Here is a 13375-nt window from a genome sequence, read left to right as displayed (position 1 = left end):
CTACCATTTCTGTCACCCATGTCTCATCCCTGCCTCCCACCTTTTCACTCTTTAAATGTTAGAAGCAGTTAAAGAATTATGTGATCAGACTAAGACAAAGCACATGGACACATGCATTCAGTGTTCGGGAGCAGCCCGTTTCCATTGCTGTGACCGAGAGATGCATGTGTGTCAAAACTGGACAGCACGAGGAAGAGAGGGACTCTTATTTTCCGTAAGGTTGGGATTATATTCTTGTCTCGGCTAATTCTAATTCTTCTTTGTGCATTGTGTTTGAAAATGCTGTCTTAAAACATCCTTGGGTCACCTAGTGTGGTGGGGACAACACAGATAGATGATTCACACAGCCATATATTTTGTGTGGAGTTTATATAGTTTACCAGCTTGGTAAAGAATTGAGCATTAAACAAATCCATCTTCCCTCCCTCAAAAAAATCCCAGCATTCAAAATGAAAAAACCCGAGGTGCCTAAACACCTGATTGCAAGTGTCTGGAACACCTTCAGAGATCTTTCCTCTATGAAAAATAAATCTTTGAAGATGGTCCAAATTGCAGTATCATAAATCATGCTATGGGGTATCCACAGACAAAAGAGAGGAGAAGAAATCCTTTTGCATATTTTATTAAATAATAATTTTTAAAAGCATTGAACTGTTCCAGATGTTCCCATTCACTCTGTGATACTCTCTGGGAGAGCAAACCCAGTCCATCTGAAATAAATTGTAAAGTGACAGGAGAACAAAGCTTGTGCAGATCCTCATGTGCTTTGTTTGCATGTGCTAACATACAAAACCTGTTGTCGTTTCCATCGCACAGGAAAATTTTGGTACCTGACTTGGAGTTAATTTTACGGTGGTTAACAGTCAATTTAAATGGAGTTTTTAGCTAAACTAAAGTTAAACCCTGAGTTTTTAAGTTACAACTGGAGTTTTAACTAAATTCAGTATTTTAAACTAAATGCAGTTAAATTAATTTTTAAGCTAAAGTTAAAGATGGAATTTTAGTTACATTCAGCAGCACAGTAATTGTTCATTTAATTTGTCATGGACACTATTCCACAAACTTTTATCAGTCCTGTAACTTCCAGGAGGTGGGCCCTCATGTAGCATCACTGTGGCATCCCTATGGGTTTGGAGCTAGCAGTTTGGAGTTTGCAATAGGCTCGCTGCCCGTGCTTGGCACAGCATAAAAGGCCTAAGAAACTAAAGTGGCCAGACTGCAAAGCTGCTGTGTCCTACATGGGCAGGTTTAATGGCCTGCTTGGATTTGGGGTGGAGTTTAGACCTTTTCATTTGCTTGTGAGACTAATGGGTTATAAAAAGTTGGGACTCCTAGTCTACTAGATAGGGGAAATAAAAATAGTTTCCTTGTGATTCATTGTTAAACATGAGGCATTTTTTCAAGAACAAAGAGATTTTTCTGGCTGCAGTAGTACTTCTTACTGCATTTTAGAAAGATTAGGGCACTGAAGACATCACAGGCACAGCTCAGCTAGCTTTTGTTCTGATTAATCCCTTTGAAACAGTGTTCCTATAGAGCTGTGAATCTGAAAATTTGAGCGTAACAAGATACTCTGTTAGCACCTGATCAGAAAACCATCACTTTGATTCAGCTGGGTACACATTTGCTTGTCTTTTTTTCCGCAACAATGTTTAGCACTAGTTTTGTCTTGCTATCTTTGAAGATCTTATTTTTCCTTTAAATTTCTTACAGTGATTGTAAAGCTCATTCTGAGTTCTTAAACCAGATTTGCTTTGCTTTAAGCATAAAGCTTTTGTGAAAGTTTGATCGTTAAATGCCTTCTACAAAAATTTTAAACTCTGTAGAAGATAAATGGTGCCAGTGAAGGAAATCAATTTTGAATTGGGTAGTGTTATGGTACCATATTTTAGTATGTGGAGCAGGCCCTGAAGGCTCCTCTGTTAGAAGTTAATTTACTGACTTTTTTTTTCTTGATGAATTGTTAATCCTCCTGTTGGATTGAATCCCCATGTTTCACAGTAACGGGTAGCTGGAGTTATGCAGGTCTTTTTAAACTGCTGTAATGCAGCGGCATCTGGAATTTCTGCAATGCTAACGTAATTCTCCCCGGAGTCTTATTTCAGCCTTCATGACTATGCTGAGGTCTGCAAAAGGATCACTGGACAAACAGCCCTGCAGGAGCTTTCACTGTACCTTTCTCAAGAGAACCCTGAGTTTTATTGATCTGTGGGTTGAACTGGTAGAGCCTCTTCTATGTCATGCTAACTTTTTACACAGATTGAAGCTATGGTGAGAAGCTCACTTGAAGTGCGTCTGCTTGGTCTGTTCCTCTCTATGCTCCTCTGTGTGTGACAAGCTTGTACATGGCAATGATTTCCAAGTTGTCTGTCTGAAGAGGCTGTTATTTGTTGAGGGTATTAGTTTTTTAATTACAGTATCTGTTATGTTGTATTGGTTGGATTGATTGATTAAACATACATCCTAGTAAGTTTTCCTTTTGTTTCTTCGAATTGTGTCCAGTTTTCTTAGATGATGTACATGTGGCTCGTGTACATGCTTCTCAGATTTTCTTAAATGTATAGGTGTAATCTTTTGTCTCTTGTGAGAAGGATAGGGTTGAAATTAATTCAATATTCCAGAAATCCTGCTGAGGAATAAATGACGTTAGCTAAGTGAGAAGCTGTCTGTGAAATAATAGTTAATTGCTCTATCTAGAAAAGATGATCATAACTGTTCCTCAAGTGTTGATGACTGAACTGGTTAAAATTAGTTTTACAATATAAATATTTCAATGCCGTAACAATTCACCATGTTTGCAACCTGTCAGATAATTTCAGCACAGAACTTGTAAGATTAGTATCTTGTAAAAACTGAATAATCTATTTCTTCCCCTTTGATGGCAGCAATTTTTGCTTTCCAGATTTTCAGGCTGGCACCCTTGGAAAGGAGGTCTTTGGGGTGCTGGCCCCAAGGCAGGCCCTATGCCCAGGAGGCCCAGGGGCTGTCCCTGCTCTTGATGGCCATGCACTGGGCACAGCTGCTGGGTGTCCCTGTAGATTCATCTGCATATCCAGGCCTGTCAGTGTTTAAGAGGCATTTAGACAATGCCCTCAATAACATGCTTTAGCTTTTGGTCAGGCAGTTGGACTCAATGGCCATCGTAACTCCCTTCCAACTCTGCAATATTCTATTGTAATTTCTGCGTTACAGAATCAAGAGAGTGTTTCAGGCTGAAAGGAACCTCAGGAGGTCATTGAGTTCAACCTCCTGCTCAGAGCAGGTTCAGTCTGATCAAGTTGCCCATGGTTGTGTCCAGTCAGATTTTTAAACCCTCCAAGGCTGCAGATTTCTCAGTGTTTCCAGAAGCCTGCTCCAGAGATTGACCCGTCTGCCTGTGCAACTCTTTTTCCTTCTGTCTGTTCCAAATTTTCCTTGCTGCAACTTGCCTGTTGCCTCTCGTTCTACCACTTTGCATCTCTGAGAAGAGTCTGGGTGCATCTCTAATCCTTTCTGTAGGCAATTGAAGACAGCAGTGAGGGCCCATTTTACCTTGGGTTACTGAGAGTCAGCAAGCGAATATCCCCAGTCTCCTCTCGTATATGTACTCCAGTCTCTGACTGTTCTGGTAACCCTTTGCTGGATTCAGTCCAATTTTTTTGTACTGTGGTACCCAAAACTGGACACAGTGCTCCAGATGTGGCCTCACAAATACCAAATAGAGGAGAGTAATTGTGTTGCTTGACCTGGTGGCTACTGTCTTAATATTACAGTTCAGCATTCAGTTGGGCTTTTGCCACAAGTGCAACAACCAAGATCGTCAGATTCTTCTGAGTAACTGCTTTCTATTCAGCTGCTTATCTGTTCAGTTCTATTCATAGCTGCTTTCTATTCTACCAAGCCTGTACAGTTTCATGGGATTACTCCATCCCAATGACATAAATTGCCACAAAGACACACATAAATCGGTGTGTCTTGCAGATACAATGAAGTGCATGGAATCTTAATTCAACTTAATCTTAATTTAAAGTTTAAAATATTTAGCATTTACTAGCAGCTGATTATTGCAAGACACATGGAGACAGAAATCTGTTGTAGGGTTAAAAGACATGTTAGAGAATATGATCTGAAATTCCAAACTGTAGGTAGTAAATCAGAGGATGGTGTGATTTAAAGCATTTTTGTCCTTTTGCCAAGTGTGTTATGCACCCTTGTGTCACCTGTGCATAAACAGAACCAACTTGTTAAGCAAGTTAAGAAAAGCACTGAGGAGGCTGTTGCTATCTGAAATTACACTTACTCAAAACCTATCTGGAAGCATTTGCAAATCCCAAGGAAAATCTGTGTTCGGCCTTTGGAAAGATGGAGATTATTATGTGAAGGGTCAAATAAATGTTTTTTCTAGTGCTGAATAATTTTTCTATTTGATAGTTGACAAGAAAATGTAAGAGGAAAAAAAAAGTGTTAGATAATTTGGAGAAGTGTAATACAGTGTGATCATTTAGTCTTAGACCACTTCAGAGGCTTAAAAGTTTCTTCAGAAAAATAACCCTGGTTTTTAGAGTTGATCTAGAACTTGTTGAAGTTGTTATTTACTTCAGTTGGCTTTGGAGGAGCTTGTACTCCAAGACAGTAAGGCTTTTTGGTTTAGGATTGGTAGCAATAATGGACATTCCAGTGACCTCTCTAACTAGTTGCAAAGTCAAGTCTAAATTTACGTTCAAAGGGAGACTGTTTGGATCATTACCTTTCAGTAACTGAATTTAAGATGACAGCTTTAAAACAAAGTTGGAGTTGGCTGAGCTTCTGACATGTACTGTTCAGGTAGTGTTTTTTCACATTGGTATTGTTTCATGTTGTGAAGCTTGGTGTCTTCAGTCCTGTTAGAAGATAGACTTTATGAAATTACAGCTATGTTTTAGTTCTCTGAAGGTGGGATGACCTCAAATTATGAATTTATGAGATTAATGTACTGGTGAACTGTTTTTAGATGGATGAGATGAAACATAAAATCAGGTGCTGTTGGAACAATTCGTATTTTTAAAATAGTTTTGACTAATTATCTTTTGAGTATTATTATTATTTTGACTATATTATTGATGGTATTTCTGTTGTGAAGAGCAAGTTCTGGTTGTGCAATGTATAGAGTAGGTGGTGCTAAATGAGTAGTTACAAAAGATACGAATTTGGGGAAAATGGGGATCCGACACATCTTTCTTTTTTTGAGACTATAAATGTAAAGACATTTGACAAGTCGAGTGGCCACTACAAACCAAGGAGAGTATCTAAACTGTAAAAACTTGGTTTGTGACTGTTTTGTTTTGATGGAACAGGAGTATAAGGGAGTTCCCTACTTTTTTTTTTTTGGCTTAATGTCAACTGTTTGTTCATTCCACAGAGACGGCTATAAAAAAGATTTTTGTCACTTACCATAAGGTTCCTGCAACCACGTTTTCTTCTTTGTGTCCTCCTTAGCCCACATATTTAGGTTGTAAGGATAAACACAAAATTAATTTTACCACATGGATTTCAAATTTGTGTAATGGTATTTGTATTTTGAAATTTACACATTATTTTGAAATACCACTTAGATACATTTCTTAACCAGAAAACCATAGAGTTTTTTAAATGTAAATTGAGTCCTTGTAAATTAAGTCCTTAATCTCATTTACAGAAGTCTGCGTAATAGTCCAAGTCCCTCGTTGGACCAATACTTGAGGATGGTCACGAGACTAATAGGGATGAAGAAAAAACAGAGGCATTCGGTGCTTTTTTTTGCCTTAGCCTTTAATAATACTGACAGACCTTGGGCTGCCCAGTCCTGAGTTGGAAGACCACAGCAGAGAGAACAGTGGCTTTTGCTCTCTGGACACGGGAACTGTAAGGCACCAGCTGTATCAGCTGAATGTTCGCAAGTCCATGGGACCTAACGGGATTCACCCCAGAGCACTGAAAGAGCTGGTGGATGTTACGGCAGGACCCCTCTTGATCATCCACCAAAGGTCTTGGGAGTCTGGGGAGGTCCCTGGTGACTGGCAGCTGGCCAACATTATTCCAATTTACAAGAAGGGCATGAGGGAAAACCCAGGAAACCTCTGATCTGTGAGTCTAACCTCAGTTCCTGGAAAAATTCTGGAGATTATCCTGGCTACCATTGAAAGGCATTTAAAGAACAATGCAATCATCAGGCACAGTCACCAAGGGTTCACAAAGGGAAAGCCCTGTCTAACTAATTTGATATCCTTCAATGATAAGGTCACCTGCCTGGTGGGTGAAGGGAAGGCAGTGGATGTAGTTTTTCTGGATTTTGGTAAGGCTTTTGCTACTCTGTCCCAGCGTGCTTCTGGACAAGTTGTCCAGCTGTGGGATGAGTGGGTTCCTAGTGCGCTGGGAGAAGAACTGGCTGGAGGGCAGAGCTCAAAGGGTTGTAGTGAAGGGGGCTACATTTGGCTGGTGACCAGTCTGGTGAAGGGGTCTGCGGGTGCTGGTTAGCAGGAGGCTCAACAGGAGCCAGCAGTGTGTGCCCTGGCAGCCCAGAAGGCAAACCCCATCCTGGGGTGCATCAAACACAGCACAGCCAGCTAGTCCAAAGAGGTGATTATCCTGCTGTATTCAGCACTGGTGTGGCTTCACCTTGAGTGTTGTGTGTGGTTCTGGGCCCCAACATTTAAAAGGGATGTGAAGGTTCTTGAATGTGTCCCAAGGAGGGCACCCAGGGTGGTGAAGGGGCTGGCAGGCATGTCCTGTGATGAGCGAGTGAGGACTCTGGGTTTGTCTAGTTTGGAGAGAAGGAGGCTGAGGGGCGACCTCCCTGCTTTCTGCAGCTTCCTGCAGAGGGGACGTGGAGAGGAAGGTGCTGAGCTCTTCTGTCTGGTGCCCAGTGTCAAGGTGTGTGGGAATGGCTCAAAGCTGTGTGCGTCAGGGGAGGTTCGGACCTGACATGAGGAGGAACCATTTCTGTACTGAGAGGGTGGTCAGTCCCTGTCAGAGGCTTCCTGGAGAGGCTGTCGATGTCCCAGGCCTGTCAGTGTGTAAGAGGCATTTGGGCAATGCCCTCAATGCCATGCTTTAGCTTTTGGTCAGCCCTGAGGTGGTCAGGCAGTTCAACGAGATGATTGTTGCAGGTCCCTTCCAGCTGAAATATTCCATTCCATTCCATTTCCTTAATACTAAATGAGAGCAAATTATTATTATTTTGGTAAATTGAAGTACATTATGGACCCTCATGGTATTCAAGGGATGAATAACTACTAAATGTGTTTTTTACTTACTTGTTATTGTAACCAGGATAACATGTGAATCTTGAGATTCTAAAGCATTTTTATCCTGTTGTGATACAATGATCATAATCTTTTTCTCTGCCTTCAAACCAGTTTGAATAAGTTTATGTATAGGGTTTGTGTTAGTCTTTTCTGTAATATATTGCTTTTGTTCAAAAGACCTTTATCAAGAAAAACAATGCAGAGGAACAGAAGGGCAGTTGAGTGGCCTGAAGTGATATTCAGAACTTTAAAGGTGACGTAATGTGATTTAGAGCCCCTTGCAGAGAGGGGTAAACAACAAGATGCTGAAACTTTCATATTCTTGCGAACTTTGTTTTATACTTATCTGTTGTAAGGCGTTTCCAGTTTGACTGTAATGTACACAGTTGGCTGTGATACAAACTAGATAGGAATTAAGGGATGGTCTTTGATGGAGTATGCTGGGTTTTGGAAAAGTTTTATAGTTCTAGTTTACAAATGATAAAGACTTCCATAATGGGCAGAAGGGCTGTCGGTCCAGCTTGTTTTTCCACCTCCACAAGAAAAGTTCTTCAGAGAGTCCTACCACATACGCTATGCTTGCCCCACTCTCAGAGAAAGCTGGTTGTGCGGCTAGCCCACAAGCCTTGTGAATCAAGTGGAAACATGTAAGCATCATCTTACTAATTGTTGTGGTAACTGAAAGTATATGTGGACCTTTTTAATGGTGTGCCTCATGTGCTCGGTAAATACCAACATGTATAATGCATGAAGAATTATCAGTTTTTGAAGTTTAGCTGGGACAACTGCTAGTATATGAGGTAGAGCACTGTTGTTTACATGCCACTGCAGACAAGATTTTTAGCTTAGTGTTGTTTTCTGTCTAATAGTTGCAAATACCTCTCAGGAGTACTCCAGGAAAGCTAAGCAGCTAAAGAAACCAAACAAGGATTAACTTTTAACCACTGGCCATGTTTCTGTTAGCTGTAGCATTGGCATGGTGATAGCCATCTGACAAGATAAATGCCTAATGCTGTTCTGATGGACAGGGGTTTATTTATTTATTGGCTTTAGTGGTAGTTACTGTCACACTGGCTTTGATGGTAGCAGAGCTGGATTTTTGAAAGTGTTTAATTCTGTAGTTTTACAAGGGATTTGTTGATATTTTTAAGTTACGCCACTAGTTGCCAGCCAGTTATTCAGGTTGATACATATGTATATCAATGCAGAATCACTTAAGTACCATCGATTTTAGTCTGAAATCCATGTCTCGAATAAAAACTGTTCTCCTGTACAGAAACCTATTTGTGCCTTGATAATTATGCTGTATAATCAAGGTGAAATATATTACACAAGCTCTTACGCTGCATGCCAGATTTTACACCTTGGCTTCTGTCAGCTACTTCAGATTAGGAGACGGATGTGCGTGGAAAGTGTACACTATTGCCTTTCTCTAAGTGGCTGGTTCAGCCCTCCTGCTGGGTTAGCGGAAGGGCACGCTTTGGGCTCCTACTGTTGCACTCCATGAGCTGGGTGTGAAGGAGATGTGCTTAATCAACACATACTTACAGCTGGAAATGATTGTAAGATTTCAAATGACACCACACAATGAAAAAAAGTTCTTTTAGAAATCCTCATCTCTTTTAAGAGAAATAGCTAATTCTCAAAGATCTTTTTGCATATATAGACAATAAAAACTCCAAGAGGAGTATCTGACAGGTTGCTGTTATGTGGTTGTTTTTGTACTGTCCTGTGACTACACAGTAAGGATGACTGTGGGATCCTTATTGTGGACTTACTTTTACAAAGAAGGGTGGAAAAAGCAATTGCTGCAGGAATATCCTGCCTGTTGGTGGGAGTGGATGACTAAGTATAAAGTCCTGCTAAGCGAAAAGCTGTATCTAATGACACTCTCTTAATAGTGACTTTGGAAACAAATACTGCTTTATGCTCTTGAATGTCCTGGCTTGTTCTGCTGGCTCAGCTTACTCTTGTGCTCCATTCCTCAGACTCCTGTGTGTACCCTATACCTACTTTTTGTGATTAAGTGTGGTTGCATGAAAGGTGGACAGTGAGCTGGGTTTATAAGGGCCATGGTCTGTGTTAGCTAAAAGGAGGCTGGTTGGTTGGGGAAGATGCAGTCCTGGAAAGCAGCAGTGGTTTTGCTGCTGAGAGCTGCTGAGTCAGAGATGGAAGAAGAGATTTCCCATTCGGCTGCCATAGTGGCCCCTGCAGGCAGGCTGTACTGGGGCTGGTGGTGGGGGTAGTAATCCCTTCCAAAAATGGGCGTCAGTAGAAACATACTGCTTTGCTCCTCTGGAACCAGGTGTACTGCAAATATGTTCCAATTTGTGTCAGCAAGGCTAACTACAGCTGATTTTATTTTTTTTCCCCCACCTGTGTGGTTTTGTAAACCAATTATTAAACCAGTTATTTCACAAGCATTCTTGAACAGAAACACTGAATGCATAATAGTGAAGTTTGTTTTAACAGCTCTAACTGGGAAAAAAAGATAGTTTATTAAACAGTTTACCTATTTGTTTTCAGCAACAGGTACGCAAGATGACAATGCAAGAGAGGGAAGGATCAGGAAGTTAAGTGTTGGGCAGTATGACAATGATGTCCCTGGGCAGCCATCATATAACAGGTTTGGATGGATGAAGTCTCCTGCTACTGACCAGGCTGTCAATCCAGGATCACCCATTCCTGTAGGGGAGACCAAGGAGGTAAACAGTGAAGAATTTTTCAAGAAATACTTATTGAAGCGAATGGCCGATAGGGAGTCCCATGTTCTTGTTCAGTGTTCAAAATCAATGTGAAGCCATTGGGCAGTTGCACTGTGGTGATAAGTAGAACAAATGACTGTAGTTATCTCAGAAATGCAAGTCACTGTTTAAGGGTGTCCTGCTCTTGTCCTCTTTGTGTGTTTGCATGTTTTCAGTGCTCCATGATCTCTCTGCTGGAGCAGTGGATCAGGTTATATGAAACCTTCTGTAATCTGATGAAAAATGCCCCACTATATTATAGGGTTAAGTGGAAGTTTTCACACTGTAATTTTGCTTTTTGTGTCCTTCCTAGGTGGCTGTTACACATTACCAAGATGAAATAGATGGAGGAATTTTCTCCCCAACAAAAAATGGAAATGAAGCTGTCCCATCCACACCAGCTTTTCCCCTGTCACCAGAGACACCATATGGTAAGGAAATGTCTGTCTCATTTATTTATTTTAATAGCACTATGATCAATTCAGCCGTTACTGAAGAGGAATTGTACTTTTCCTTCTCTCCTAGTGAAAACACCTCCACTATACCATCAGCGGATTCCCTCCAGCCAAAAGGTCAGCAGCCCGTCTGAGCTGTACAGAACCAATCCTGGTAAGATACCCCTACTTCTTAAATAATTTGAGATTGAACTGTGTGTGAAGGCAACTAACACAACAGTCCTTTATAAATAGGATGTATACCTGGTGAGTTTAGAAATGTGCTAGTCGGAGAAATAGAATTTAGCAGTACTATTTTAATAATATCAAAAAGAAGTAAACAATGAAGTATTATCCAAGAAAGATTCAATGCCATTAATTGCCAACAGGGAGTCCCATGTTCATGTTCAGTGTCCAAAATCAGCGTGGAGCAGTCGGGCAGTTGTGTCATGGCGATAAAAGGAAATGCAGTTCAGTGTTTGAGGGTATCCTGCTCTTGTTCTCTGTATGTGTTTGCGTGGTTTCAATGTTCCATGATCTCTCTGCTGATATTTATTAATATCAGAATAGTACTGTCAGGAGACTCGAGTTCCTTGTGATGTTTAGTAGGCTTTGTCTACATCTGAGGAAAGAGGGGTGATATGCATGTTGGCACCTTTCCAAGCAAGTGGGGCTGACAATAGAGCTTGAGAGTAGCTATACTCAAGTCAAGGAGATGCTTAATCAGAGGAATGAAGGTTCCAGAGGTTTTTTTGCCACAATACAGTTTGTAAATGCACAAGCATGGAAAAATAGTTGGTAACAGATGATTACATGGTTAAAGATTTAATGTGATCTGGCTATGAATTTTATTAATAAAGGATTCTGCTTTGAGACCTTAAGTCTTTGCACTTAAAAACAGCAGCAAAGCTGTTGTTAGCTGTCACCTTTTCTCTGTGAAATTATTTTAGAACAACAAGTTTAATAAAATGTATTTCATGTGACTGCATTAGGAAGTGCTGGACATAGAAGGAAGCTAATATAATTTATTTAAAACCTGAATAAAAATCACAGACATTCATTTAAATTCTGTGCATTAGAAGATGTTAGGATGGTAATTCATGTGTATATAGACTTTTATTGCTTACGCTATGACTGTCTTCTCGGACAAGATCTTGATAGTAGAGTCTCCAATAAATTTGACGGTGGATTTTGATGCAATAATAGTTACAGTATTGTGTTTTTAACTTGGGAGAAAAAAACCTTCCTGTTTAATTTGCCTTATTTAATAGTTATCAAAAGCAAGTAACATCAACACAGAATAAAATTATCTTCAGTAATAAAGCAACTTTCTACCCAGTTCAGGACATCTCTTTATGGTTCAGTTGCTGTGGCTTTGCCCTTTACTCTCTCCGCTCTTAAACAAGTAGCGACAGGTATCCTCCTGAGGGCAGCTTCAGCAAATCAATTACAGGTTGCTTACCTTGAGTTCATCTACTGAACACTTTGTTGTTAAATGGTTTCCCGTGCTGTTGCTAAGAGTTAGGACTTGCCCTAGAAAATTTTGAGGCTTTCAGTATATTTCTGTATTTTGTTGGTGATTCTCCTGCTTAATTCCAAATGCTGTTATCTCTCAAATGCTGGGTTTGGATACTCAGTTAATGTGACACTGAAAATAATTACTCTAGCTGAGACCAAAGCAGGTAATTCTCCCTTTGAATGCCCCTTTAAAAATGATCCTCAAGGTGTACTGAATGCTACAGGTTACGTGCTCAGCTCCCTATGGCTTTGCTTTTAGTCGTAAACATCATGTACTTGGACACTAAGGTTAAAGGTGTATGAGGTGGGTCAGCTAGAAAACATGCAATACACCATTAGCGAGCATCTCTAAGAAATGTTAGTTGGATGACTTTTCCCACCAGCGCACAGAAACTTCTATTGCCAGAGGCAATATTAGAATCCTACTTTAATTTTACCTTTTTTCTTCTCTTTTCCCTTCACTCTTCTGCTTGTTTTATTGCCTGGATCTACAGTAAGTATCACTTTGGTGAGAAGTGAAGATGTCCTCTCATTATTTTTGCGACAAATCCCTAATGCATGGTCAGTGCGAGAGCATTGGGTTTTGCATGTTGAATGAGGCCAAGAATCTCAAGGGAGCAGAAGTAGCTGTTCCTGGGGTTGAGACTGCTCTAATGCACATGCGACAAAGGTGACTCTAGTAGTATGCACTGTGCAAGAATCCTTACAGCCCCAGTTTTCAGTACTTTCCTTCGCAGCCTTGCTCTTCTTTTAAATGCTTTCATGGTTTTTATTTTGGTAGAGGTTGGGAAACATACTGACTTCTCCAGAGATTTTTCAACAGATTGAGACTTTTGGAGTCATGGACTCTGGAGTCCTAATTTCTGCCATTAAGGTATTACCCCTTTTGTCTCGGTTCAGATCACCCTTGAATTCAAAATTGTTTTGTTCTGCATCTCAGCTTTGCTGCTTATCTGCATTCCAAGTTAACAGTGAGGATGCTGTAACATCTGTCTACCAATTATTGAGATATATTACTGTCTTATGTCCTCCCCACTTCCTTGTAGAGAATAGCTTTCACTGTAGTTAGCACTTACCATATCAAGGGAGAACTACTGTGGTTTTAGAAAAGTATAAAAGTGTACATTTTAAAAGAATAATACATGGTTTTCTGTATTCTGTAGTCAAGAATTACAATTATATCCCGTCTTTATGTATACAAAACAATAAAATTATCTGTTCTTTTGTAAGGTATTCTTGTAAACTGTGTACTTATGTCTCGAATGCATCTAATTCTGATTCTTAAACTGTTTATTGAAGTGAAGAGCACTATCTTCACTGAAGCCTGACAAAACTCGGTATACAATGGTGCTCTGTTAGCCCTAGAAATCTTGATTTTCTTTCCAGGTGAAACCACTTTGCTAGGGAGAGTCAGTCCAGTGGTGTTAAGTGTCTGTCT

The 13375-nt window shown here is 40.3% G+C and overlaps 1 protein-coding gene across 4 annotated transcripts in view; it reads left to right on the top strand.

Moving 5' to 3' along the window:
* TNS3 (tensin 3) overlaps positions 1–13375 on the top strand; it is a 233099-nt gene that overhangs the window by 174606 nt on the left and 45118 nt on the right. For 3 of the 4 annotated variants that reach the window (XM_086467647.1, XM_086467648.1, XM_086467650.1), the window contains 3 exons: positions 9768–9946; positions 10299–10416; positions 10511–10594. In XM_086467647.1, coding sequence (XP_086323773.1) covers positions 9768–9946; positions 10299–10416; positions 10511–10594 — 381 coding nt within the window. The remainder of the gene's footprint in view (positions 1–9767; positions 9947–10298; positions 10417–10510; positions 10595–13375) is intronic. The other variant, XM_086467649.1, reaches the window with a different exon arrangement.

This window comes from Leptosomus discolor, chromosome 7 (assembly GCF_034619465.1).
Source record: "Leptosomus discolor isolate bLepDis1 chromosome 7, bLepDis1.hap2, whole genome shotgun sequence".
In the NCBI taxonomy this organism is placed as follows: domain Eukaryota; kingdom Metazoa; phylum Chordata; class Aves; order Leptosomiformes; family Leptosomidae; genus Leptosomus; species Leptosomus discolor.
The sequence above is the reverse complement of the archived record's forward strand: the minus strand, read 5'-3'. Positions and strand labels throughout refer to the sequence as shown.